Source organism: Acipenser ruthenus, chromosome 12, assembly GCF_902713425.1.
Source record: "Acipenser ruthenus chromosome 12, fAciRut3.2 maternal haplotype, whole genome shotgun sequence".
NCBI classification, from domain to species: Eukaryota; Metazoa; Chordata; class Actinopteri; order Acipenseriformes; family Acipenseridae; genus Acipenser; species Acipenser ruthenus.
The window spans coordinates 30,390,331-30,416,763 of record NC_081200.1 but is presented as its reverse complement, the minus strand read 5'-3'; the positions used below and the strand labels follow the sequence as shown (position 1 = coordinate 30,416,763).

General features: G+C 38.9%; 2 protein-coding genes across 7 annotated transcripts in view; one reads left to right on the top strand and one right to left on the bottom strand.

Annotated features, from left to right (window-relative positions):
• Nucleotides 1–2,243: 2,243 nt before the first annotated feature.
• LOC117417443 (E3 ubiquitin-protein ligase RING2) lies at nt 2,244–9,063 on the bottom strand. 5 transcript variants are annotated; one of them, XM_059034825.1, is made up of 7 exons: nt 8,813–9,063; nt 6,440–6,536; nt 5,788–5,948; nt 5,006–5,221; nt 4,471–4,743; nt 3,907–4,078; nt 2,244–3,469 (listed from the first exon to the last, which is right to left on the bottom strand). In XM_059034825.1, exons 2-7 carry the CDS (start codon nt 6,524–6,526, stop codon nt 3,368–3,370), a joined length of 1,011 nt encoding a protein of 336 aa, XP_058890808.1. In that variant the 5' UTR covers nt 6,527–6,536; nt 8,813–9,063; the 3' UTR covers nt 2,244–3,367. The 5 variants fall into 5 exon arrangements, with proteins under 5 accessions (XP_058890808.1, XP_033885490.1, XP_033885489.1 ...); XM_034029599.3 differs by having other exon boundaries at nt 3,907–4,096; nt 8,813–9,060; XM_034029598.3 differs by lacking the exon at nt 8,813–9,063 and adding an exon at nt 8,367–8,686 and having other exon boundaries at nt 3,907–4,096.
• A 2,140-nt stretch (nt 9,064–11,203) lies between these two features.
• LOC117417259 (protein Niban 1-like) overlaps nt 11,204–26,433 on the top strand; it is a 30,019-nt gene continuing 14,789 nt past the window's right edge. For both annotated transcript variants that reach the window (XM_034029251.3, XM_034029250.3), the window contains exon 1: nt 11,204–11,414. In XM_034029251.3, coding sequence (XP_033885142.3) covers nt 11,360–11,414 — 55 coding nt within the window. In that variant the 5' untranslated portion in view covers nt 11,204–11,359. The remainder of the gene's footprint in view (nt 11,415–26,433) is intronic.

Genomic DNA, 26,433 nt, shown 5'->3' with positions numbered 1-26,433 from the left:
ATATATATATAATATACAGTGCCGTGAAAAAGTATTGGCCCCGTCTGATTTTCTGCATTTTTGCATATTTTTGACACTGAATGTTATCAGATCTTCAAAACCTAATAGTAGATAAAAGGGACCCTGAGTGAACAAATAACACAAACATTTGATACATATTTAATTTATTTATTAAAGAAAGTTATGCAACACCCAATGCCCGTGTGAAAAAGTAATCGCTCCCTTAGACTCTAACTGGTTACGCCACCTTTAGCAGCAATAACTGCAACCAAACGCTTCCTGTAGTTATTGATTAGTCTCTCACAGTGCCGTGGAGGAATTTTGGCCCACTCCTCCATGCAGAACTGCTTCAACTCAGTGACATTTGTGGGTTTTCGAGCATGAACTGCTCGTTTCAGGTCCTGCCACAGCATCTCAATGGGGTTTAGGTCTGGACTTTGATTAGGCCAGTCCAAAACTTTAAATTTCTTGTTATTCAACCATTCTGATGTAGACTTGCTTGTGTGTTTCGGATCATTGTTTTGTTGCATGACCTAGCTGCGCTTCAGCTTCGGCTCACGGACGGATGGCCTGACATTCTCCTGTAGAATTCTCTGATACAGAGCAGAATTCATGGTTCCTTCAATGATGGCAAGGCGTCCAGGTCCTGATGCAGCAAAGCATCCCCAAACCATGACACTACCACCACCATGCTTGAACATTGGTATGAGGTTCTTACTGTGGAATGCAGTGTTTGGTTTTGGCCAGATATAACGGGGCCCGTGTCGTCCAAAAAGTTCCACTTTTGACTCATCTGTCCATAGAACATTGTTCCAGAACTCTGAGGATCATCCAGGTGCTTTTTGGCAAACTTGAGACGAGCATTCATGTTCTTCTTAGTGAGCAATGTTTTCCGCCTTGCTACTCTGCCATGAATCCCATTTTTGCCCAGTGTCTTTCTGATGGTGGTCATGAACACTGACATTAGCCGAGGCAAGAGAGGCCTGCAGATCCCTGGATGTTGTTCTAGGGTTCTTGGTGACTTCCTGGACGATTTTACGCCTTGCTCTTGAAGAGATTTTGGCAGGACGGCCACTCCTGGGAAGATACACTACTGTCCTAAACTTTCTCCATTTGGACAATATGGCTCTGACTGTGGTTCGGTAGAGCCCCCGAGCCTTAGAAATGGCTTTGTAACCCTTTCCAGACTGATAGGCATCAACTTTTTTCCGGAGGTCTAAAGGAATTTCTTTTGTTTGTGGCATGATGTGCCTCTAGAACCTGTGTGCTGACAACTTCACTCTGATGGCAAGGGGCAAAGTTAGTCAGATTTATACTGGGCAGGGCTGGCCCAAATCAGGCCTGGTTGTTAACCAAAGTACTCAAACAGCTGACCCTCATTATCCCTTTAATTGGGTTGAGTTAACTAGGGGGGGGCAATAACTTTTTCACACCTGAAGATTGCATGTTTGATTACCTTGCACACCAAATTAAAGAAGCACCAAACTTTGGTGTCATTTTTTCTCTCAGACTCCCTCTATATACTACTACAACCCACAAAAAAATCTGACGAAATACAATGTGAAAAATGTGCAAAAATACAGAAAATCAGACGGGGCAAATACTTTTTCACGGCACTGTATATGCAGTAACAGGTTGATGTTCTTCACTCACCAGTTTTGTCAAACTTTAACCTACACTGTATTCAAAATCACACTAAGGACGTGGAAAGGTTACTTTTACAGCACAAGTTAAATAAAATGGCCAGACTTGCAGCAGGTGATTTAATAGCTGTGTACTCGATGAATGCCCGGTGCATATTAAACTACAGCATTCCCAAGATTTACAGTAGCCAAGGGTTGAAGTTTGCTCCTGGTGCACAGGAGTGAAAGATTTGTAGGAAGCAAGTAAAGAAAACATGGAAATTACAAATCCAGCAGAAACGGTTCATACTTGAACATGGCAGTGTATCTATATCTCTATGTATATATATATATATATATATATATATATATATATATATATACATAAAATCAGAAACCAACAATGATAAAAGCCCACACAAAGGAATGCCTTTTTTAAAAATTAAAATCAGTAAGTTGCAAATAAAGGGGGGTATTTTTTGGGGGGTGTTAATACTGAAACTCATACCTGCTGTAGAGGAAGTTTTAAAATACAAATTTAGCAGGTGTAGGCTAGTTAACACCAGTGTGTGTAACCCATCACAAGAGACAGAAACCGAGAACAGATACTTCAGAGTCATATTGCAGATACCATGTATTTATTCCAAAAGGGATTAGTTTGAAATAACAAGCCAGATGTGTTGGGGAATTATTAATGCATCATACCACACAATTTTGTCCTAATTGAAAAATACAAATCCAACATGGAAATGGAAGAGGAAAATAAAAAAAAAAACTTTTTTTTCTTTAATTTTGTCATCAGAGTATGCAGCGTCCCTGTTTTTACATACCACATTGATCATGTACAACCTGTTAACTGTGTTATGGTTTGTTTCCTGTACAACAAATACTCCAGTTCGTAGATAAACAAACACTGCATTCAGTGTCTCCTAGTGTTGAATTGCATTCAATTTTTCACTTCGTGAGAAAACAAGTGGCAATTTAATTACAAATCTCCTGAAACCTGTTTTCCTGAAGAAAAAATAACTGAATTCAGTCACACACATTCACAAAACATGAAAAAGAACCAGTAGTTTACATGTAGTTCCTTTTATTCTATATTATTAAAGTAACTGACAAAAAAAAAAAGCTTAACAGGGTTTTCTTGTCAGGTTATATGCCTAATAATTTTGGCCTAAATGCATTCCTCTGAAACTGCTGCATCAAAAATGTAAATGCCTGCTTCCTCTACAATAACTGTATGTGCTGTGAGCATTTCATGGTTGTTTCAGGGGTGGGGGCCCCAGAGGACTTAATCCACATAAGAAAACCACTAACAATTCAGCATACTTGGCTTTAAAAAGGCTTGGGACTGAAAAACTGGATATTGTGGTCAGGAATGAGGAGCACTTGCTGAGCTATAAGGGGTATTCTGTCTGCGTGTATCCAGACTGTAGCAAGTGCCTCTGACCCTCAGCTTTTTCATGCACAAATTCGCAATTTTTCTGAAATCATTTTGGGAGATTGGGTTACTGAATAAAGGTTATTAAATGTTTTTCTGGCAACTTCAAAATTGATTTATAGTGGAGGATTATACTTTTTTAAAGGATGCAAATGCTTCCTTAAAACAGATAGGATATCTATGGGACTCCTGTACAAAAACTAAATCATAAAAAAAAGCAGCAATAGCTCTCTGGAGCCAGGAAATCCAGCAGAGACATCAACATATTAATAAGAAAGTTCTCAGTCCATTCTGAGTCCTGTAACTATTTGTGCTCCTTAGTGGGTGCGAAGTACAGCTCCATTGGTTTGTTGACCTTCCAGTACTTCTCACTGACCAACTCCAACGAGAAGGACCCGTTCAGCACCTGGGAGGAACAAAAAGATGCAAGTTTCAGAAACAGCACGGCTCTTCCAGACGAAACGTGAAGCTGTTGTGCTTCCTGATTGCATGTCTGCTTTTAAACCACTGTTTCAACATCAGCAACAGACAACGAATAAAAATAACTTGGCAAACTTATGAAGTGTGTTGCCTGTGTACCTGTTTACCTGCAACCACACTCAACTTTGCGGATTGTGAAATGCGTTCTGGAAAAAGGTTCTAATAGAACGGATTACTACCTAGTACTTTAGAAGTACAAATATCACTGAATGGATGTGTTTATAAACCCCACAAAAACTCTCACCAGGTTCTGAAATCAAGCAAAAGCAAAAAGTTTCTGGAATACAGAAAATATATATATATATGTTTTTGGCAATAATGCACAGCAAAATGAATCTGCCCTCCAGCCCATGCCACACTCACTGTGAATTGGCCATTGGCGGTAGGAATGTAGATAGTGTACTGCTTCTCACTCGCTGCCTCCACATTAATGGGGTTGGCTTCCCCGCTCTTGCGAAGCTCCTCCAAGGCCAGCCGTACTGCCAGGTATTTGGAGAGGTGGTCCACTGTGGCGTTTCCCGATGTCTTAATGTACCTGGGTACAAACCGAATACTGAAAAGGGTTACTTAAGAAATGTTCTATTGTTAAAGACTAAGGAGCATGAAATGACTAAAGTTTAAAAGGGTCTTTTAAGAGAACCTTTATTTCATTAAGGGAAACAATATTAATTTTACTTTCATGCTCCGTTGTCTAGGATTAAAAGCAAAGGTTTGAAGATTTAGGGATACTGTATCCAAAATTCGAAATGCTTCTTGTAAAATGTAGATTTCAAGTGTGTTTCACTGGGATTTAAATCCAGTATCCCGTCTCTTCAGTACTTTTGTCTGACCCCCAAAACCAATTTATGATGCCATCAGAACTTCAGCCTGAGACCAAACTGCCGCTCAAGGAATTTGGCAATGGCTGTAAGATCACTGACCCCTCACCTGGTCTGCGTGACATCATCCTTCTCCATCAGTGTGGGGTGTGGCCGAAAAACAAGCTCAATCTCACTGGCCCCATCCAGCGCCAGGTCCCCTGCCACGTTCTCAGTGGTGTTGTCCATGTCGAGGCCCGAGTCGTCCGAGGTCTTTGTCCGCTTGATGCTGGGCCCTGCCTCCTGATTGCTGTGTACCGAGGCATTGCTGCAGTGAGAGCTGTCACCATTGTCCTCCGCCCCACTGCCATTCTCAATCTGGTGCTTCTTCCCTCTCTGGAGCCTGCATAGAGTTGATGAAGGGTATACAACTTTCATGTATGCTGGAGTATTACAAGCATACTATTACAGCTCTATGAACAATTGTTTATCTGTGTGTTTAAACCATTAGTTCCCTTTCCAATTTATCAATGGGCTCCTGATCTGCTAATCCTATTGCTCTATTCTATATAATTATATATCTGTCCTACATTACTGGTGGTACAAATAATGTAATCCTAAATCCTAAAAATGTGCTGCTAATGAAGTGAAGGCCCCTGTCTGACCGGTTCAGAGCCTGGATCTTGAGGCCCTCCTCAATGCTGTGGCTCAACGCCTGCTGGTTGTTGTGTTTGCTGATCCGGGCAAGGACGCGCTCCTGGTGAGCCTCGTACTCGTCTCTGCTCGGGTAGATCTTGCTGATCAGCGCGTCGAAGTTCGGGTCAGGGCGCAGAGAGCGCTTCGACACTAGCTTCTTTCGGCACGTCGGGCACTCCTTGTTCCTAAAACACGCAAGAGCTCTTCATGTAGAAAATTTTATCTGACCAGAAAAATATTTTACATGTACAAAAACAACCCAGTTATACTGAAGAGATCATACATTAATACACAATACACAGATTCAAACACTGAAAATATATAACAAATACAGGTATGCTGAGTTTAATTAAGATCAGTCTGTATTTACTAAATAATTTGCTTCTTGAATACGGAAAATAAGAGGGTTTCCAGTTTTTTTACTGCTTATTTCTCCTAATATATAAAAGATGGTAATATTTTATATGCATGTGGATAGTGCCTATATCTACACAGAAACATAAGTAGAATGGGACAGTTGTGTCGATACCCATTCATTTGGGTAAATACTGTCAATGCCGATTCCAGTCAGATGTTCATAGCTCTTAAAGCTCCTTCTAGTGTTTACAGTTAGGGAAGGCTGGAGGACAAGTAGGTACTTTGCACCTGTTCTATTTAATGTATAATGGCTATAGTAGCCAGCCCTCAGCATCTCTCCTTTTAATTTGTTCACTAGAATCATTTTACAACAGGCCCAACGAACAGTCTGTACCCGCTGCGCAGAGCTGTGATGATGCAGTCGGCACAGAAGCGGTGCAGGCACTCCTTGGTGGTCATGGTGTTCTTCAGCATATCCAAGCAGATCGGACACATCAGCTCACTGTGGAGGCTTCTCGGGGAGACGGCAATCTCCAGCCCGTCTGTGATCGCCTCCTGCAAGCAATGTGGGAACACAGATTGACTTTCATTAATAGTAGTTTATTTTCATTTTAAATAGAGCTGCCCTAAACCTCAAAGTGACAGACGTACAGACGGATGGAACAAGTAATGTGCGAAGACAGGTCAGCATCCATGCATAACAGGCACCGCATTACAAACAAACAGAGCAGCCCTCAGTGTCATATCAGACAGGTTCGGATATTCTCAACAATTGTGGTAAAGAATACTGTAACCGTTGTATCACAAGTGTTTTTCAAGAACACAGCTGAACATTCCAGTCACTCAATCTAAAATGTACTTTGATTATTAAAAGTACATGGTAAATAGTTTAAATTAAATTGTTTAATTTCTTTCCACTTTATTATTAAACACAGCAAAAGTAGGAACACATTTTTGTAATATATTATACACACACACACACACACACACACACACACACACACACACACACAGAACCCCCTGGTCTCTGCTAGGCTGGTTCTTACCTGGGGAGTCCTCTGTAGTTCATACAGACTGAGTTCCCATGTCTTACTTAGGGGCTGTACCCCATTAGTCTGCACAGTCTGAGTCATTATTACAGAACTGGGGAGAAAAAGCACAGCAGCTGAGTTATAGCAGGTCACTGTCACAATGCCAACAAACATCAATGCTTCAGATGTGTGTGAAACAAAAATATAATAATAATAATAATAATAATAATAATAATAATAATAATAATAATAATAATAATAATAAGAGATGGATACCTAGATATAGATAGAACAGTAATTCATAATTACCAATTAGCCTAATCATACTATACCTAGGCTAAGGTTGGTAAATGTCTTTCAAAAGGAGGATGGCTCAATGACATGCTGTTACCCATATTTTGCTGGAAAAAGTGCTATGTATGGTAACTTACAACATCAGCAGGCTCTAGTGATGGTCAGCAAACTGTGATAATAAACAAGTTAACATTTATTTTACATCCAATGCATCGCTTTGTAACTACTTTTGTCAGCTCTGAATTAATTACTATTTACGCCATATTTTACTGGGGCTTACTGACAGTGTCTAGATACTGTTAATCAACACTTGATTGACATTTACTTTTTTTGTGACTGTTCTGGATCTGGTCCGAGCTGTGCTAGTTATATCACTGCTCTTAACAAGGTCTGGGCGTTCAAATATCAGTATATAAAAGGAAGAACAAAATGTGTGCTCCCACACTGCAATGTTCTCAATATTAATTCATGCAACTAAAAACACAAACATTTCTGGAAATAATTCAGACGCATTTTTGCAGTTTAATTTAGACCGTTTTAGACGCAAAAAGTGTGTTGATTATAGTAGGCTACAGTAGTGCATACAAGCACGGCGGTTGTTACAATTCTGTAAATGCCTCGTTAAAAATAGACATTCGTTTCTCGTCTGCTGTTTAATTGAATTACCAAAACAAAACACGTTATGTACACAATAAAGTTGGTTTATTTTGCAACGTTTTACACAATGAATTTATAAATATACTAGGTCGCATTGTTATTTTTTTGAAATAGGGTAATTCTATTTTACCATTTCCAGCCTGCTTTTTCTCGGATTTTGATTTCGTGTATATTAACCAAAGCCTTGCACTTTTAATCCTTCAGTATTATTTATATTATCATGTTAACGAATAGCCTATCATTAGTCTCGTGGATCGTTTGATAAATAACTGTTTTTATTATAACTATACGACCGTTTCGCAATCTGTGTTATCCATTTAACCCGTTTTAAAAAAACACACACACAAATGCACGATACCTATACATTGTGGGTTAAACGAATTATTCTAAAATAGTAATACACCTCGATCTCTTATCTTTTCCAAGATTTTAAATCAATTTTATTTTACTCAGTGAAATCTAGTTCTCACCATATCCTTTGTGTGTGGGGTTTATTGACAACCACATTGCCATTGCTTTCACTGCCAGCTGAGAAACACGTCCAAGACAAAAACTGCCTAAATCTAGTTTCTGCTTAAAAAACCATCACATATTTACCTCAACTATATATGTAACAATGGCATTTAAACAATGTACGTTATATACCTTCTCGACTTTAAATTTACATATTTTTCTTATTATTTATTTGACAACGCTAGCCTACAATTGCAGCCTTCTTGTAACATTTACACGGTTAAGTCTCCATTTTTCACCATAGCAAATTTCCATTCTTTTTTCTTTTTATTTATTTTTTTATTTTAGGCGAACAACAAGCATCCGCAGTCAATGTGAACCGTCGTGGCTGCTCATTGTCTGTTAAGTACTTACATTGTCAGTGTTTGTATCCAAGGTACTTCCTAAAGCTTCCCTGCGAATTACAATTTCAATATGGCGAGCTATGGCTCCGCAATGGAGTTTGGGAAACGGAGGGAGATAAATATTCAGTACTCACGAGTCAAGCGAAAAAACAGGGCTTCTTTTTAAAAAGGTTTGAAAATTGCAACGTGGTTTTGTGAGATTTAAGAACTCTCTAGTGTTCTAAATTCCTCATAAACATGATCCACACTGGTTATAGTAACGCATCAAGTTTGTTGTAACCGCAGCATTCTAGCTCTGTTCTTGTAGCGTCTCAATCCTGAATCACAATTACAGACACAAGGTGTAAGAATGCAAGCTCGTGTCCTGCACGCCTGGGTCCTGCTGGGACTCGTGTGCTCAGAGGATTAACCTCGTGTTTTGTTTTATTTCAACAGATCATTTAATGTAAACAGAGTAGATTCATAAAGGTTTTTGTTATTGTTGTTTTATTGCTTTGACTATCTTGCTTTTTCGGTGTTTAAATATTGATATTTTTCAGAGAAAAAAATACAGACGGATTGAATGTATTTTATTACTTACATGATCGCCTCTTCTTACGGGGGTAAATTCAGCAGCATGAGAAGGGGTTACTTACATATAGCCTACGTGTAAAAAAAAAATACACCTACAGTAAATTAGAGTTTTATGTGAGTTATTTAGCATAACATCTTTCTGGCAAGCCACTGATCGTTTTGCACTTTATTTTCTCGTTGACCCGGGGAAGCTTATGTGTCCTTCCACAACGCTAGTGATTCACTTCCTGCAGCAGCGGGTACATGAGCCTCACGTAAACTTGAGAAACACTTTGCTGCACACCAGACTACTTTCACCAAATCAAAGTGAAAATAAAGTCACATGACATAAGAAATGAGAGAAGGTTTTTAGTACTGCTGCTTTTTGTCATGGCCTTTTGGTTCCTAGTTCTTGAAAAGACATGTGATATTGTGACCTTTCAACAGTAGCCTGCCTTCTTCTGTAGTATAAGAACATAAGAAGAACATAAGAAAGTTTACAAACGAGAGGAGGCCATTCAGCCCATCTTGCTCGTTTGGTTGTTAGTAGCTTATTGATCCCAGAATCTCATCAAGCAGCTTCTTGAAGGATCCCAGGGTGTCAGCTTCAACAACATTACTGGGGAGTTGGTTCCAGACCCTCACAATTCTCTGTGTAAAAAAGTGCCTCCTATTTTCTGTTCTGAATGCCCCTTTATCTAATCTCCATTTATGACCCCTGGTCCTTTTTTCTTTTTTCAAGTCAAAGAAGTCCCCCGGGTTGACATTGTCTATACCTTTTAGGATTTTGAATGTTTGAATCAGATCGCCGCGTAGTCTTCTTTGTTCAAGACTGAATAGATTCAATTCTTTTAGCCTGTCTGCATACAACATGCCTTTTAAACCCGGGATAATTCTGGTCGCTCTTCTTTGCACTCTTTCTAGAGAAGCAATATCCTTTTTGTAACGAGGTGACCAGAACTGAACACAATATTCTAGGTGAGGTCTTACTAATGCATTTTAGAGTTTTAACATTACTTCCCTTGATTTAAATTCAACACTTCTCACAATATATCCAAGCATCTTGTTAGCCTTTTTTATAGCTTCCCCACATTGTCTAGATGAAGACATTTCTGAGTCAACATAAACTCCTAGGTCTTATGTTGACTCAGAAATGTCTTCATCTAGACAATGGCAGGGGATATACATATTAAAAATAATAAATAAAAGGCAGGGGATATACATATTAAAAAATAATAATAATAATAAAAAAAAAACTTGGACTACCTAAGGTAAAGTAGTCCGAGATTATTCATAATTATGGTCAGAGAAACCTGTAGGTCTGGTTTGCAACCAGACCATGCAGACCACGTGACCTAAATATAGTTTACCATCACAATATATTTCCCACTTAACAGTTTTTTGAAAGAAAGAAAAAAAAAACATTAAACAAAGCTTCTAATTTCCTTTCTTTGTGTGAAATAATTGTTGTTTGTATGGTGTTTATTGAGCTATCAAAGCATTACTGCAGCTATGAATTTAATGTACAGGTAAAAGATGTTTGTAAACAAAATATACCGTTTGTCATCAAAGCATAACTTTGTCAAAACATTTTAAAAAATCAGCAGAGAGACACTTTTTGGCATATCAAGAACTCATTCATTGTGTACACACTGTAGTGTTTTGTTGTTATTAATATCAGGCAAGGATATTTCCGTTTTTGTCATGAAGAGGTAATGCAGTAGTGTAGAATACATTGTAATGAGTAATTTGCAGTGGACTTGCTGAAAACCAGCGGCAGGTGGAAAGAGTTCATGCCGTCTCATCATTGATCATTTTGAGTTATTGTGTCTATTGACATAATTAATTGGTTGTTGAATTATTATAATACCATTATAGTTTCCTACAATATAAACAAACGCATCAAAACAAGGACAGGTTTTTTTCTTCTAGTGTTTACAATGTGTTTGCTGAACTGCTTTAGTAGTCGTAGTAGGAGAGAGAGAGAGAGAGAGAGAGAGAGAGAGAGAGAGAGAGAGAGAGAGAGAGAGAGAGAGAGAGAGAGAGAGAGAGAGAGAGAGAGAGAGAGAGAGAGAGAGAGAGAGAGAGAGAGAGAGAGAGAGAGATTAATTTTCCCCAGCATAAAGTCTAATTTCTGGATTGGTTATGATGCCCCGTTTCAACAAGTAGGAAGACAGTCTAGCGTTCACATTTTCCACGGTCTATTTAAACAAAACCCAAACCCATATATATATATATATATATATATATATATATATATATATATATATATATATATATATATATATATATATATATATATATATATATACAGAAGCTGCTTAATTTAAACCCAGTTCCCATTGCATGGGCGGATTATTACCGAAGGCGGTGCTGCTGAGTTTGAGGAAGTTTATGACATATTGCAGAGATAGAGAGAGCGCCCACAGTAAACACTAAGCAAGCCTCTCTCCACTAGTCAGTAACTGCGAGTCACACAGGAGCGTGCTGTATATCGACAGGTCTCTTGGAGTAATTAAAACGACCAGAGCAGTAATTAATTTCTGAGAGACAACTAGCAGGTTTTTATTACACAATGGGAGGATCTTCTTCCAGCCTTCTGGATGCAAATAAATGCAACTACATAAGGGGTAAGTAATGCAAACTACTTCTTAGTTCATTACACACTATTGAAATCTGTACTATTTCCAGAAACACATCCACCTGTCACAAACTGAGTACTAATATTTTGTTGTCATTCACTGATTGATGATTGTATTATCGCTTTTGATTTGAGAATATCAGAAATACATTTTAACTTGTTGAATAATATACATGCTATACTGTAATTCGCAGAATGACTAGTGTTATAATTCCTGAGGATTTTTCTTCTGTATTATGTCCATTTCACAGAAAAAAAGACACGAACAAATTGGCAAGATTGTGATTTTGTGGGCATATTTTGTCATTGTTTATAGCTGGATAGTAGTGTAAGTTCTCTTTTTTTTTAGTTTAGTATATAGTTAGAGTGAAGTTTTGGATTTGTTTTCTGTATAAATTGATGCGGTCTTTGCTTGTTCTGTGAAAGTTGGCGCATAGGATTACAGCAGGTTGGCATGGCTTTGCAGTTCTAAAGAAGTTTCTTGAGTAGCTGGCCAGAAGCAACTAAGACATGCGCTTATATTGAAACACGATATTATCAAGGGGCTGATGTTTCATTTTCAGTACGTATCCTCAATATCCATGATAAATGACAAAAATTATGTTTGTTTTATTTAGTTAGGGTTCATTTGGTTTGCATGCATGGCTATAGTAGCATGCAGGCAACATGCCCAGAATATTGGGGACTCCCATTGCACTGACTAAGCTATTTAATTTGAAAACGATTAGGTTTACATACAACCCAAATAATAATTTCACCCTTTCACTACAGTGCAGTCACGTGGTAGCTTACACATACAGCCCACAATCTCACTGCCAGTGGAAATAGCAGAAAAACAACCATGACTACCATACCCAGTACTGTAAATCCTTTTTTTTCTCATTGATTGTTGAAGTGTTCAACAAGATATCTGATATTTTTAGGGAGGGTTGTCAATAGAAAAATCTGTCTTAAATAATAATCAAAATAATAATAACACATTTGTTCTCTGACAGGTAGGGGGCAGCATATCTAAAAGAGTTGCTGTGGCACATATATTATCACAATCCTGCGCTTTGAAACCCCATGAGAAGCAATCTATCCAGAAAATCTAGGAGGAAGTCTGGCAAGTTTAGATTATTGGCTGATATGTCCAGCAATGGAAAAAATGAATTCCTCTCTTCCTTGTCCTGTAGCTCTCGCTGTGTGGCTGGTGGTTGTAATAGCCCATATTGGAAGAGTCATACTGCCAAAAAAATAAAATAAAACCATACAGTTCAAATAAAATTTAGACATAGTGCTTGTGATCATATAGCTGGATGTAGTTTATAAATGCATATGTCAGCAAACCCCAAGTAAAAAAAAAGGCACAGGGCCAGAACCTCTGAGAATAATAATAAAAAAATAAATAAATAAACATGTTGTTGGAGTCTGTTAGAAATTATATTTAGAACAAAATGCAACATGTTCTATATCAGTTTCTCAAAATATATCTATTACCAAAAGGTATTAAGAGAAGAGAGCTTTTAGACAAGCCAGTCTGCTGACGCCAGCAAGTTGTTGTGCATCCAGGATTTATGTTGGGCGGCTATTAAACAGCTTTCTGACGAGGGGTCTGATCATCATTGCCAGGAACAGCACTGCAAGAAAAGAAAACCATTTAATTTGCTTGTGAATATCTCTTAATGGGTTACAGAATACCCAGGAGTATTTACAAGAAACACATTACTTTACCTTTGCTGTGTCTTGTTGTATTGTATTGCAAAAGTATATATTTTGAACACAATTCTGTTTGTTTTGACATCTTTATTCACACTTGACGGGTTCTAACTCACTAAGGCTCTGACTGAAATGAATGGCTGTTAGTCGGCACAGACAAGCTGCAGCGATGTTGCACGATCTGGATGCCCTATGAAAAATTCCCTTTCTCACCTGAAACCTGACAAATGTTTTTTCTTAGTTTTATACCCTAGCTGACTTATGACCCTGATGAATAAAAAATATGTTGTAAAATAGATTGAAGGGATCCACTCTATACAGAGCATAGCATGAGCAATGCGCTTTTCATAAACACCACAGGGTGTGCTCCAACCCCTCATCATTTGTTGTATATACAATATATTAATATGGGACCATTGTGTTCATGAAGCCACAGTTTGCTCCCTTTTTATGTATTTGTATCTTTTAAACATTTACTGAATTCTGGCATAGCTGTACATTTTTCAAACCACCAGCCTGTAAGTTAATGTAGATTATAAAAAATGAAATGCATCACTATACTGTTAATACACTCTCAGCATCCTGTTGGTCTGGTAATGCTTTTCAACCCTCGATTTGCACTTCATGCTAGCTCGAGTTTAGATCAAATATAACTTTGCTTCTTTAGTGAACTGTAGCTAGTACAGATTTGCTGCTAAGAAACATAATTGATATCCAAAGGATGGAAAGTGTGTGGTAAGTGGATGGTATGTCGATGTCACTGCATAGATAATAACTGACAATATTATGTAGGCTACAGGGAAAGACCTGTAGTGGTAGTCTTTGAATCTTGTTGTCTGTCAGCCAGATCCTTAACCTGCCTGATATTTTATACACAACCTGTATTTTACTCAGTTAGTTGTATAGAAATATGTAGTCGTCTAAAGAGCACCACAGTAAATTCTTATTCTGCTGCATGTTACAAAATATTTAACTTTTGTATTTCTTAATTAAGCAGCCATTTCAGTCTGTTCTTTGTTTATAACCAGATCCTACGCAATTCAAATAAATAAATCACTATATATATATATATATATATATATATATATATATATATATATATATATATATATATGTGTGTGTGTGTGTGTGTGTGTGTTTTTGATAATCTTTTTTTTCTGATTCTGTTGCCATGTTCAGATCCACACCAGCTGAGTATTTGGGTTTGCCAAGCTGTTTCATTACCATTTTCTTCCACTGCGAAGCTATATAATTAGTTCTGGGCTGGATGTCAAACTGAACTCTATCCCCTTTTGGAAGCTATTCCTGTTGGCATATTAAATTTAATCAGCCTTGCAGTTATGTTTTGTGGAACCAAAGGGAGCATTTTTATCAGGGTCCCTCACTAGCATTACTGTACCCTCCATGGTGTATTTTGTGAAACAATTGTAAGGTGAAGGGTTGATCTGTCACTTTCATATTCAGGGAAAGAACTGCGCTCTTCACTCATCAGGAACTTTATTACAGTGACAAATTCTAACACTTGCTTTGCTCAAACAAGATGTCTTGTTGTCATAATCTGTAAAATGTACAGCTGCTGGCAATCCAGGACCAGTATTTAGCAAATGCACTGGCCTTTTCAAGCAGGAGTTGATTTTGGCAAAGTATAGAGTACAAGAAGAACAGAAGATGACAAATTACCAAAAAATGAATTCAGTTGTGTCTATGAAAATGAGAGATACCAAACAAAGAGACTACACTAGGTAACGGCTAAATACTGTTATGAATACCAAGCCATTCAAGGCAGTCTCCTGCTTTTTAATGCAACTTCAGATTTTGTCAAGACAGGATGAGTGCAAAGGTGTAACCCAGAAAACAGTGTTTACAGAAGAAGCAAACAGACACACCCTTCTGTAATCCGCTTCCAAAAAGTATCTGAAATGTGGAATTAATCAGGTCAAGATACTAAATGATTCCTTCACTGAATGATGTCATGTTCGCTGTAATTTGAGCTTGATCTCAAGGCACAGGCTAATATATGCACAGGGATTGGGTGGCTGTGCACTCTGCAGAATTCCTGTAGGACTTACTTCACAAAAGACCTTTCATAGCATTTGATTAAGATTTATAAATGCAGAACATTAAGCTGCACTATAGAATCACTGCTGTATTAACTGCAATATTATTATTGTTATTTGTTTATTTAGCAGACGCCTTTATCCAAGGCAACTTACAGAGACTAGGGTGTGTGAACTATGCATCAGCTGAAGAGTCACTTACAATTACATCTCACCCGAAAGACGGAGCACAAGGAGGTTAAGTGACTTGCTCAGAGTCACACAATGAGTCAGTGTGACTGAGCAAGTCACACTGACTCCTGGTTATAAGCCCTTTTCTTTAACCACTGGACCACACAGCCTCACTTATCTAGTTAGTATAATAGACAGCTAGTCTATTAGTGTGCCAGCCAACCGAAGAGCTTCTCTACCAAAGAGCTAGGAGTCTATAGCAATAGTGGTGTGCAGCAAATTAACACTTGGATTTATTGATCTGCCTAGTTTTTATTAGGCTCCTCATCCAAAAGAACGTGGACCCTTATCCGCTAATTGTGTCCATGTGTCCCTCTGTCTGTTACACTGTACATGGGGAACACAATCTCCAACAAACGTTTATCATACACCCCCAGCCTCCTGTAGACATTTCAGATTGCATTTGGTTACTATCCAATAAACTCTTGATTTTATAAATATATTGTTATCCTTTCGGGTACTGTGCGTTGTTGCTCGATTATGAGGTCCCTCTGTTTGTGCCCGCACAGTTTTATTACTGGTAGGATGAACTTTGTCTATTGGTGGTTTACGTCATTTTATAGACTGTGCTGTTTGTTTTCATGGAAACTGAATTACATAAAAACAGTGATCTCATGTATTCAGGATGGGTTCAGCCCCAATATTTTGGCAGAAAACTAAAATATGTTTAACTATGTAGCTGTACTACATTTCTTCCTTGTGAAGGATCATGTGGAATGCTGGCAAGCTCTGTAATGGAGTAACAGAGTCTGTCTCCACGTGTCAGTGTCTACCAAGGGGGCCTGTATTCTAGTTATATCCTGGTTGAGTCTACTTTCCGTTGCAATGTTGCTTTCCTTCAAGCAGAAAAGCCACTGCAGCCTCTGATATCATACATACCGGTAGCCTGTCATGAATCAAAACTATACATGCAGCTCAATTTAGTCCAACATTTAAAGAGAGATTTGGGGGCTCCTGATGCACTCAACACAGTCATCAATGGTCTATCAAATGTTTGTATTCTCGCCATATAAAATGATTAGGTGAGAATTTGGCAGCAAGCATCCAAGGGTTTAAAGACTGGAAATAAGTATTTAGCATTACCAGTAAACTTGAATTCTGCAGAGCAACAGATACATACACCCGTACTAACTTGTATCAATGTTGATGTTAGGCTGCCATGCTTAACATTCTAAGTTAAAATATGGTTATTATCTAAATACTTCTTCAATGTAGTGGCTCTACAGCAGCCATATGGTACAACATACCAAGTTCCCATTTTCATATTTTGACACACCAGTAGTATGAACCAATACACACTAATAAACTGCTGTAGTGCCATGCTTTGTTTCAGAGCCATGTGCAATATTTGTTCCATTGTGCTGTAATGCAGACATCTACTGTTTTCAGTTGTTAGATATTATACATTGTTACTATCTTCTTTGTGTAGCATTTCCCTTTTTCTTTTGTGGAAAACCTTTTCGAAAAAGAACCAAAAAATGAAATGAAAACTGCTTCTGAGCTGAGGCCTCAGACAGCCGTGAGTGTTGAACCAAGGCCATTTTGATGGGACCCCTGAGCACCCCTGAGAGGGAGATACAGCTGCAGAGCAGAGGGGAGGAGGCAGAATCAAACCACTCCAGATATGGGTTACGATATCCAGCATGACATTTCAGTGCTGTCTCGTTTCCTGAGATAACATTGTTGAGTGCTCTTTACATCACTGACATCACTTAATGCAACCCAAGTGTAAGGAATATTAGATTATCAGTTCCTGGACAATGTCCTACCATGACATCATACATATGTCCTTTTGTCAGCTGTTATCTCATCTCTATCTCAGTATAAGGCTGAGATGCCAAAAAAAACATTATTTTCATGTTAATTCAATCCACATTTCATGGAGAGAGGAAAATCAGTTACACGCAATAATTATAATATCTTAGTGGATTTAAAATGTGCTCTGTAAAGGATAAACCTGAAACTTTGAAGTATATTTGAATGTACAGCATTGCTGGAGGAAATATTGAACTCGGAGGTAGTGCAGACTAAGGGAAGTGAGCGTGGAAGTGAGCATTGCTGTGCCTGTAGATTCTATAGTCCCAGTTTTAAAGGAATTGAGAGAGAGAGAGACTACAGAGGGAGCCAGGCTGGAGAAATACCATTTGGGAATGCTAATTCATTTCCCAGAGTGGAAATTTGCAAAACACATTACTTTTCCAAATCCAGCCTAAGCCTTGGATCCTAACCCTGTCACGCCCCCGAATATGTGCCTGGGGGATAGATTTATTTAGTCATCTTTTCAGTAAACAGTTCGATTGCCTGCTGCTTTCCCTGAGACACAGCACCTTGTTCACAGGGGCAGCCTGTTGACAAGAAAACAAACAAACTACCCTGCTGGAAATTCTACCAGCTGCTGGTTGGCATGTGACTAGCAGCAGTTAAAAAACAAACAAATAAAAAACAACTTCTTTATTAGTTTCTTGTTAATTACCCCTCTGGACTATGATATCCATTACATGAAAGTAGGTGTTAAAACTTCGTGCTGATATTGGACTCAGCTCTCGCCAAGATAAGCACCAACTAAGACCTAGCTTCTTTTACTGTAAACTAATGTGATCCATCTGCGTTTCCTTCCACCTGATGATGTAGATATCCTTCTGCCTGGTGTTGATGGCTGAAGTGTAATGCTGGCTCCAGGGATCAGACTATTTTGCCTCCCTGGCGCATCAGCACACACAACGGCTGCAATGCTGGCTCCAGGAATCACCCACAGTGTGGACTCCCTAGGCATCAGCAGTTTTACAGCAACTGAAGTTGTTTTTGGTGTCTGAATTAAGTATCTAGTTCTTAAATGAGGCAGCATTTGTGTTTCTTAAAACTACCATGACCAACTGTAACTAGTGGTCTGACCAGTGCTTGGTATTTCTGGAATTTGTAAAAAGGCACTTGACACTCATACAGCCTTACAACATAGAAACAAACAGGTTCAACTGAGGTCAATATGCTGCCAGCCACAGAAACGACACTGCTCTTGGGAGGTTGATCCTGTCACGTGATTCTAGGGCTCAACATTTTAAAACCTGCTCTCAGATTGAGTTCATTATTCTTGGGCTGCGAGCCAGTATGTTGACATTTAAATAGTGGTAGCTTAATATTACACATTTTGATGATTTCCATTACAGGAGAATAGATGTTAAAACTTCATGCTGATTTGAACTCCAGCTAAGTCGTAGCTTTACAGTAAACTAATGTGATCCATCTGTGCCTCCATCCATTTGCTCTTCCTTCTATATGATGATGTAGATATCCTTCTGTCTGGTGTTGATGGCTGAAGTATAATGCTGGCTCCAGGGATCAGCTTATTGCCTCCCTAGCGCATCAGCACACACAACGGCTGCGATGCTGGCTCTGGGGATCAACCACAGTGCGGTCTCCCCAGCGCATCAGCATGACAACCTTCTGGATTGAGCTAAGTAGGGTACATCTCTGGGGTCTTCAAGTGGGCACCTTCCATCCTCGGTGTTTTGTCGACTAGCCCACAACACCTCAAGAGGGCTTGACGGTGATTCTGGCATCCCAGCATTACCCCCCTCCATCCCCCACTCAACTCAGCCCAGCTTACTTACCTGTACATCAGCGTTTCTTTCTTTTTATTGTGCTTGAGATCCCCAGCCAGAATCTTTCCGTCTCAACCACAACAAGTTGCTGCTCCTCTCTGCTGCTTCAGATAAGTTCTTCACTGTGTGACACAACTCTTGGCCACTGAATCCGACGTCTCTGAGAAACCGGGTTGTAGAGTGTGCCACAAATCCTCGACAACCCACTTCCACTGGGTAAACCCGGACTCTCCATCCTCGCTGTTCCGCTTCAGTGGCTAGTTGAGCATACCACAGTTTTTTCCTCTCATACACCTCATCTACAGCATCCTCCCATGGCACTGTTCACTCTACCAGGTGAACAAGGCGTGCTGATCCAGACCACAAGACAATATCTGGTCGAAGTTTAGTGGTGGCAATCTCAGGTGGAAAAATAAGCCGTTGACCAACATCTGCATTTTCCAGTCTCTAGCAGCTTCCAGTTGTCCTGGGCGAGGATTAGTTTTAACACCTTTTCTTGGTGGTTTTCTCTTCTGGGCGGAGGAATGTTGTCTTTTGTGTGTAATGCTTTGATGGAACAGGTGGCAACTTATTGGTCATGTTACGCTTGTCTTCCAATGCTAAGTCCAAACATCGCAGCACCTGGTCGTGGCGCCAACTAAACCGTCCTTGGCTAAGAGCCACCTTACATCCTGTCAAAATGTGCCTTAATGTTGCAGGTGATGAACATAAAGGACATGAGGGATCCTCTCATACCCAGAGGTTTAGGTTCTGTGGTGATGGGAGAACATCATATGTTGACCTGATGAGGAAACTGAGCCTGCTCTGTTCCATTGACCATAGGTCTTGCCAGCCAATCTTGCGTTGTTCCACACTCTCCCATCTCATCCATTCTCCCTGCTTGGCCTGGGATATGGCCTTTATACACCTCATCCTCTCCTCCTCCTTTTGCACCTCGTTGACTACCAGCTTCCTTCGTTGAGCTGGGGTATGCCTTGTGCCATGTAGGAGGCTGTGTGGTCCAGTGGTTAAAGAAAAGGGCTTGTAGCCAGGAGGTCCCCGGTTCAAATCCCACCTCAGCCACTGACTCATTGTGTGACCCTGAGCAAGTCACTTAACCTCCTTGTGCTCCGTCTTTCGGATGAGACGTAGTTGTAAGTGACTCTGCAGCTGATGCATAGTTCACACACCCTAGTCTCTGTAAGTCACCTTGGATAAAGGCGTCTGCTAAATAAACAAATAATAATAATAATAATGTAGGAGGAGCTGAACTGAGACAAATACCCCCTCTTCCATGCTGAACTTGCCCCATGATATCACCAATTTGAAGGGCAGCCTTTGCATCCTCCACAGCTTTCTTTGCCGCCCACTTTCTTCCAGTTTTCAACACAGGTGCTGCCTCCCTTATGCATTTGTCGCATGACTCTACTAATGTCATTTCCAGTCTGACCTTGGTGCACTTGAACTCCTCGGTTAGAGCGGAGACTGGTAGCTGCAGTATTCCTTTACCATAAAGTCCCACTTTACTGAGGCAGCGTGGAACTCCCAACCATTTCCTGATGTATGAACTGATTAAAGCTTCCAGCTTCTCTACTGTTGTCAAAGAAACCTCATATACAGTCAGTGGCCACAGCAACCTCGACCAAACTGAAAGCACCAAAGTTTTAGTTTGCCTGGTAAAGCGCTGCTGTCTATGCTCTTCAACCCTTCCACTGCTTGTTGTCTAACTTCTCCCACACAAACTGTGTCCTTTAGATCCCAGTCGTACCATCTCCCAAGACTCTTCACTGGCTTCTCAGACACTGTTGGTATTGCCTCACCATTAATGAAGAATGTTTTATCTATTACTTTACCTTTAATTATAGAGATGCTCCTTGATTTAGTGGGCTTGAATTGCATTCTTGCCCATTCACTGTTATTGGTTAATTTGCCCAATAACCGATTAGTGCAGGCTATTGTTGTAGTCATGGTTGTCATGTCATCCATGTATGCTCGAATTGGTGGTAGTCTCATTCCAGAAGCCAAGCGCTCTCCTCTTACTACCCATTTTGATGCCCTAATGATTACTTCCATTGCCATGGTAAAAGCCAGTGGAGAAATGGTGCATCCTGCCATTATTCCAACTTCTAGGCATTGCCGTGTTGTGCTGAATTCTGAAGTTGAAAAACTAAATTGCAAATCTCCAAAGTAGGCATTCACTAAATTTGTTATTGTCATCGGTACACTGAAAAAATCAAATGCTGACCAAAGAAGTTCATGTGGCACTGAACCATTGTTGCCTTGCTCCAGCCGCAGACACAAACCTGGAGTTCCATGTCTTTGCTAACTGCAGATCTTGAACTAGTCTTTTGTGAAGTACTCTCCATACTCATATCTGTTTCCGTTCCTAAGTCGTTAACAGTGTTGTCCAACGTTGAGTCATCTTCCGCCCCCGCTTTCGCAGACTCTAGGAGTGTTTTTCCTATAATTGAATATAACTTTAGGTTAATACAACTATAAGAACTTTATGATAAAAATATTAGGTTAATACAACTATAAGAACTTTATGATAAAAATATTAAACCTGTCTGCTCGCACATATTTTTGTGAATCGGTGTTACGCGCTCTCATAAAGGAGATGTTAATGCAGAAATAAAAAGTGATGTAACCTTTAGAATCACAATAAAAAGGCTCCTCATAAACTTTATATTACCCACTGGAACTTCTAATAGCAGCTCCGGAAATGTTTGGACCATTATCACATATCTTTTTCTTCCTCATTATTTAGTGACAGCTTTTAGGACTGCTATCAGTCTACAGTTCTGTATATACAGTACCATAAAAGACATACTGCCTCCACATCTCACACTAAACTTCGTGGTGATGGAAGTGTGTGACATAATGTTTTTAATGGTAGCAGTGTGGAGTAGTGGTTAGGGCTTTGGACTCTTGACCGGAGGGTCATGGGTTCAATCCCAGGTGGGGGACACTGCTGCTGTACCCTTGAGCAAGGTACTTTACCTAGATTGCTCCAGTAAAAACCCAACTGTATAAATGGATAACTGTATGTAAAAATAATGTGATATCTGTATAATGTGATATCTTGTAACAATTGTAAGTCGCCCTGGATAAGGGTGTCTGCTAAGAAATAAATAATAATAATGGTATTGTATGAAGAGTGCATGAATACTCAAGCCCTTGCCATTTTAGATGTCCAGGTAAGAAGAGAGAATAATTATTACTTTACCTAAAAAACAAAGCATTCAGGTGTTCCTGGTTGTATATGATATCTACACATATGGTGGTTGTGAGGTGAAGCATATATTTGACATATTTTTGCATATACTGTACCACCTGTGCTCCAACAAAAGTCACTTCTAAAGCTTATTAAAATACGCTGAAATATCTGAATATATTTTGACATGTATTCAGATACAAAAATCAGATGTTCATATTCGGCAGAAATGACAAAAATACCTTGCACTTATTTACGGCCTCACCAGAAACTGCACGACAGTTTAAAAAATGGCAAATGAAAAAGAGCTCTGTGTGATATGTGAGATTTAATATATAAAATAAAACACAGGATCAACACAGCAACTCAAGCCTCTATTTAAAAGTTTTAGACAGCAAAGAAGTCAACAAATCAGATCGTGAGCACGCATGCATAGTGATCTCTAGAGAAAGCCATCTGGGTAAAAAATAAGCGTTGTCCTGCTTTAGTGGGAGTCAGAATCTCATGGGACAGAAAAAAGGCAAGCACATCATTCTGAACTGGCTCGCTTAAACAGTGCCCAACTTGCTGGAAATGCTGCGTCTATGTAATAGCTTTTATTACTTTTTAATTACTTTTTCGAAAAATAAAGAATATCCGAACGAGCAATACTGTAATCTGGTTACTTTTTACAGCCTGCTGAAGTTACAGTTTTATTTTTGGAAACCCAACATGGAATGTAAGTCTGCTAGTATGTCAAAGTTCTTTGTATTGCTTTTTAACTGTATACTGTCTCTAAGCAACAGGAGGGACCCCGCTCTGCCTGCATGTCTAGTTCAGCCTGCCCCTCTGGAAATTCTGCTCTGTTTGCTGAGTGTCTCTCTCCCTGAGAGAGTGCTCCACTACAAAGCAAGTAGCCCAGACACTGAGCTCACAGACCATCATGACAGGATAGCCAAAGCGCTCAGGCTGCATTAGTGTTTGTAGCAGGTCTTATGTGTTTTTTGTTTAGTAAAACTTCCCCTCACTGGTAAAAGCCCTTCATATGCCAACTATCTTATTTTCAAGAGGCCAGTGCACACTGAATTGGATATCTTTTATAATACAAAATAATTAAACGTATAAGTATATCATTTGTAATACAGCATTTTATTGTTTGTGTGTGTTTTAAAGACATGCTCAATTTGAACTTGTAGAATGTGCCATTGAACTTAGAGAGCAGCATAATGCATTTGCATAGATTAGGCACTAAATGCATGCAAACTACTTGCAGTACTGTATTCAAAAGATGAAAGACAGTTTAACCACTGACTTCAGACAAAATAGCATTGCACGCTTAGATCATACACATTTCCCTGTGGTCATATGCAAATTCTAATTTTGTGTTTCCTCGTTTCTCGTTGGTCACAATCATTCTGTGTACGCACACTCGCTGCTAAACAGTATGAGACAGTTTCAGCTATTACCAGTAAACAATTTAAATGTGGTGCTGTGTCGGGTAGAGTTTTGTTATGCTGTGTCTTAAAATGTATAGCAGAGTTTAATACAAAGTGCAGGTTGACACACATTAAGATCGCTCTACTATTTGCCTCACCTGCAGAGTTAAGTATCAGGATTGAACCAGTGGAATTCTCCATACCAGTGGAATTCTCCAGGTTGCGTCCATACCTATTAGATGTATGTACACGGTAGGGGGTAACCATTTTATTTGAGCTTATCTGAAATAACACCACATTGTGGTAAAGTCCTTCTTTCTCACCCTGTTGGCCCTTCCCTGCCAATGAAACACACAGTGGTGCCATTAATGCTCTCACAGTGATGGAATGCTGGACAGGAAAAAGCAGTCTTAATCCTAGCATTCCTGCATTTTAGCTTAAATAACAAATTCTTTATTACTCTTTTCTTGTAAGAAAAAGCTGGGCCTATATTGAACTGTAAACTGCACAGTGTGGAACCTTCCTATTCCTCAGTCCCACCTCAGCTGTAAAACAAGATGCTGGGGGGGAGGCATCCAGTCTTCATACTATAAGAAGGTACAAGTACCTTTATGTGAAGGATTGTGGCTTCATAAAATCTGAAAGAAAATCATTCAGCCATCTTTGATGAGTTGAGAAGAGGTGCCAGGTTTCCAGTCTGGGAGTCAAGGCCACTCAGCAAATTTAGTGATAACCAATATACGAAGAATCAATCAGATTACTCTTTGAACTGCACTCCTGGAAACCTTTCTATTCTCTAAACCTTTCTTTACTGGTTGTTACCTTCCTATTTCTGCCTCTGCTACTTTTGCTCATGTACTGCTGAGTGTCCTTTTAGCAACTGCCTGCTTATGGGATTGCTGCAGGAGGGGGTATAACAGTGTTACAAACTGTATACACCCATATATTAGATCAGCAGCCTGGATGTGGTGTATACGACATCCCAGGGAAAACTCGACTGGATAAAATATGGTGGGTTATCCTGCAGCCATAATGTCGATAAATAATTTTATTTTGTACCGCGTTTTAAAATTCACATTCTTCATTTTGGACTTTTCCAAAACTGAAAAGATTCCTTCGTATTCAATTTTCAACTTGATTTCCTGAGAGAGGAGACAGTAGCCCAGGCAGACTGCCATTATAGCCCAGGGTATTTCAGCATCGGCACTTCAGTGTCTTGTGTGGGTTTGACAAGAGCCCAGAAGGAACAGAGAGGAACTCCTCTTACATTTTCTGCAGTGTCAGTAGAACTAATTATGCTTTGCTTTGTGGTGCTTGGTGTTGGTTTTGTTGATTTTGTTTTTAAGTATTGTAATAAAAAATTGGCAAATGTTGTGTTGTTTATCATAAAAGGCACTGAAAACAAACAAAACAAAAACAAAAAAAACAGGACAAATATTTCAAAATACCCTCCGTGAAGACAGATGGAATATTAGAAATAATCATAAGAAGAAAAAATGAATTATAATATTTTAAAGTTTTTCTAATATAAACAATATGCACAAACTATATTTTGCTAATACACTATATGCAACAAAATCAAATATTTGTTTTAGTTTTTTGTGACATACAATACTGGTAATAATTAGCTTATACATTTCTGGAATGTCTATGGCAGAATATTCCATTATGTCATTGTCTTTCCTGTGTTCTGAGTGGCTTGCAGATGTAGATAGGGTACTTTAAAAAAACAAAACTTCAGACTGTTTTGATGGAACTGTGGCTAGCCAGATAATAATTGCTTGATGTTATTTATAATTTAAACAATATGGGTAATATACATACTGATGCTGTATGATACAGTATAACAATGTATAATATATTTATTAACAATAATAATAATATATTTATTTTGTATAGCGCCTTTCATTAAAATAAATCCTAAAGCGCTTTACATTTGTAATAAAATACATAAAAAATGCATACGGTAAATATAAATAAAGCAATACAATAAAAACTATACAGTGCAGTAATCCAGTGTATTGAAATGGGTCTTGAGACACAATTTACTTGAAGCTATACATGCTGTTGTGGCTGTATTTAGTTGGCGAGGTTGAACTTACATGTTAATGTATGTATTTATAACCTAGTCTCCAGTATAAGCTGCATGAAAAACCTCTTATCTTATCAAAGAGGGAGCAACCAGTAAACACGTTTGGACAGCTTGCAGCTTAACAACCACAGTTACAGCCATCAAGGTCACACTGGAAGGCACATTCTTGGATATTAAGCTAGTTTGACCCACATGGCTCTTTTCAAAGTAGCATTTTCAGATGAGGGAAGGGTTCAATTAGCTTATTGTCAAACACCAATTCGAGGGTAAAACATTTAACTAATTCACTCATCAAAAAAACTGTCAGAAGGATGTTCTCTGAATTCAAGCCTTGTATATTTGTGGTTTTTTAAAAAAAAAAGCCCTTTTGTCTGTCAGTTTTAATTGTTGTATATGAGTGTTTTAAGGATTACTGGTCAATAAAGGCTGGCCCACAAATTTTTGTTTAAATTCTTCTTGCCATATATTTTCTTACAGATTGTATAAACCAGTTGTTGGTAAATATTTCAAGGGTATGAGGAGCTGTGAAGTGAGTGCTAAGCATCACTGCACAGACAGTTTGGAGTACAGCTTAGTTCTCCAGACAACAAGCCAAATTCCATATCCTGAATTCCACTTGGTAACAACATTTGTGTCCAGAAAAAAAAAAAAGGTTTGGCAAATGTTGTGCTTAGTAAACAGTCACTAATGCAGAACTAACTATTGAAAGGAAAATGTAACGTG

Bases quoted from the DNA above. Each gene is read 5' to 3' on its own strand.
- LOC117417443 (XM_034029599.3), bottom strand. From the start codon at position 6,526: ATGACTCAGACTGTGCAGACTAATGGGGTACAGCCCCTAAGTAAGACA. The intron at 5,949-6,439 runs GTAAGAACCAGC...CATTGCTTGCAG, and splicing joins AACTACAGAGGACTCCCCAG to GAGGCGATCACAGACGGGCT. The intron at 3,470-3,906 runs GTGAGTGTGGCA...TGTTCCTCCCAG, and splicing joins CCGCCAATGGCCAATTCACA to GTGCTGAACGGGTCCTTCTC.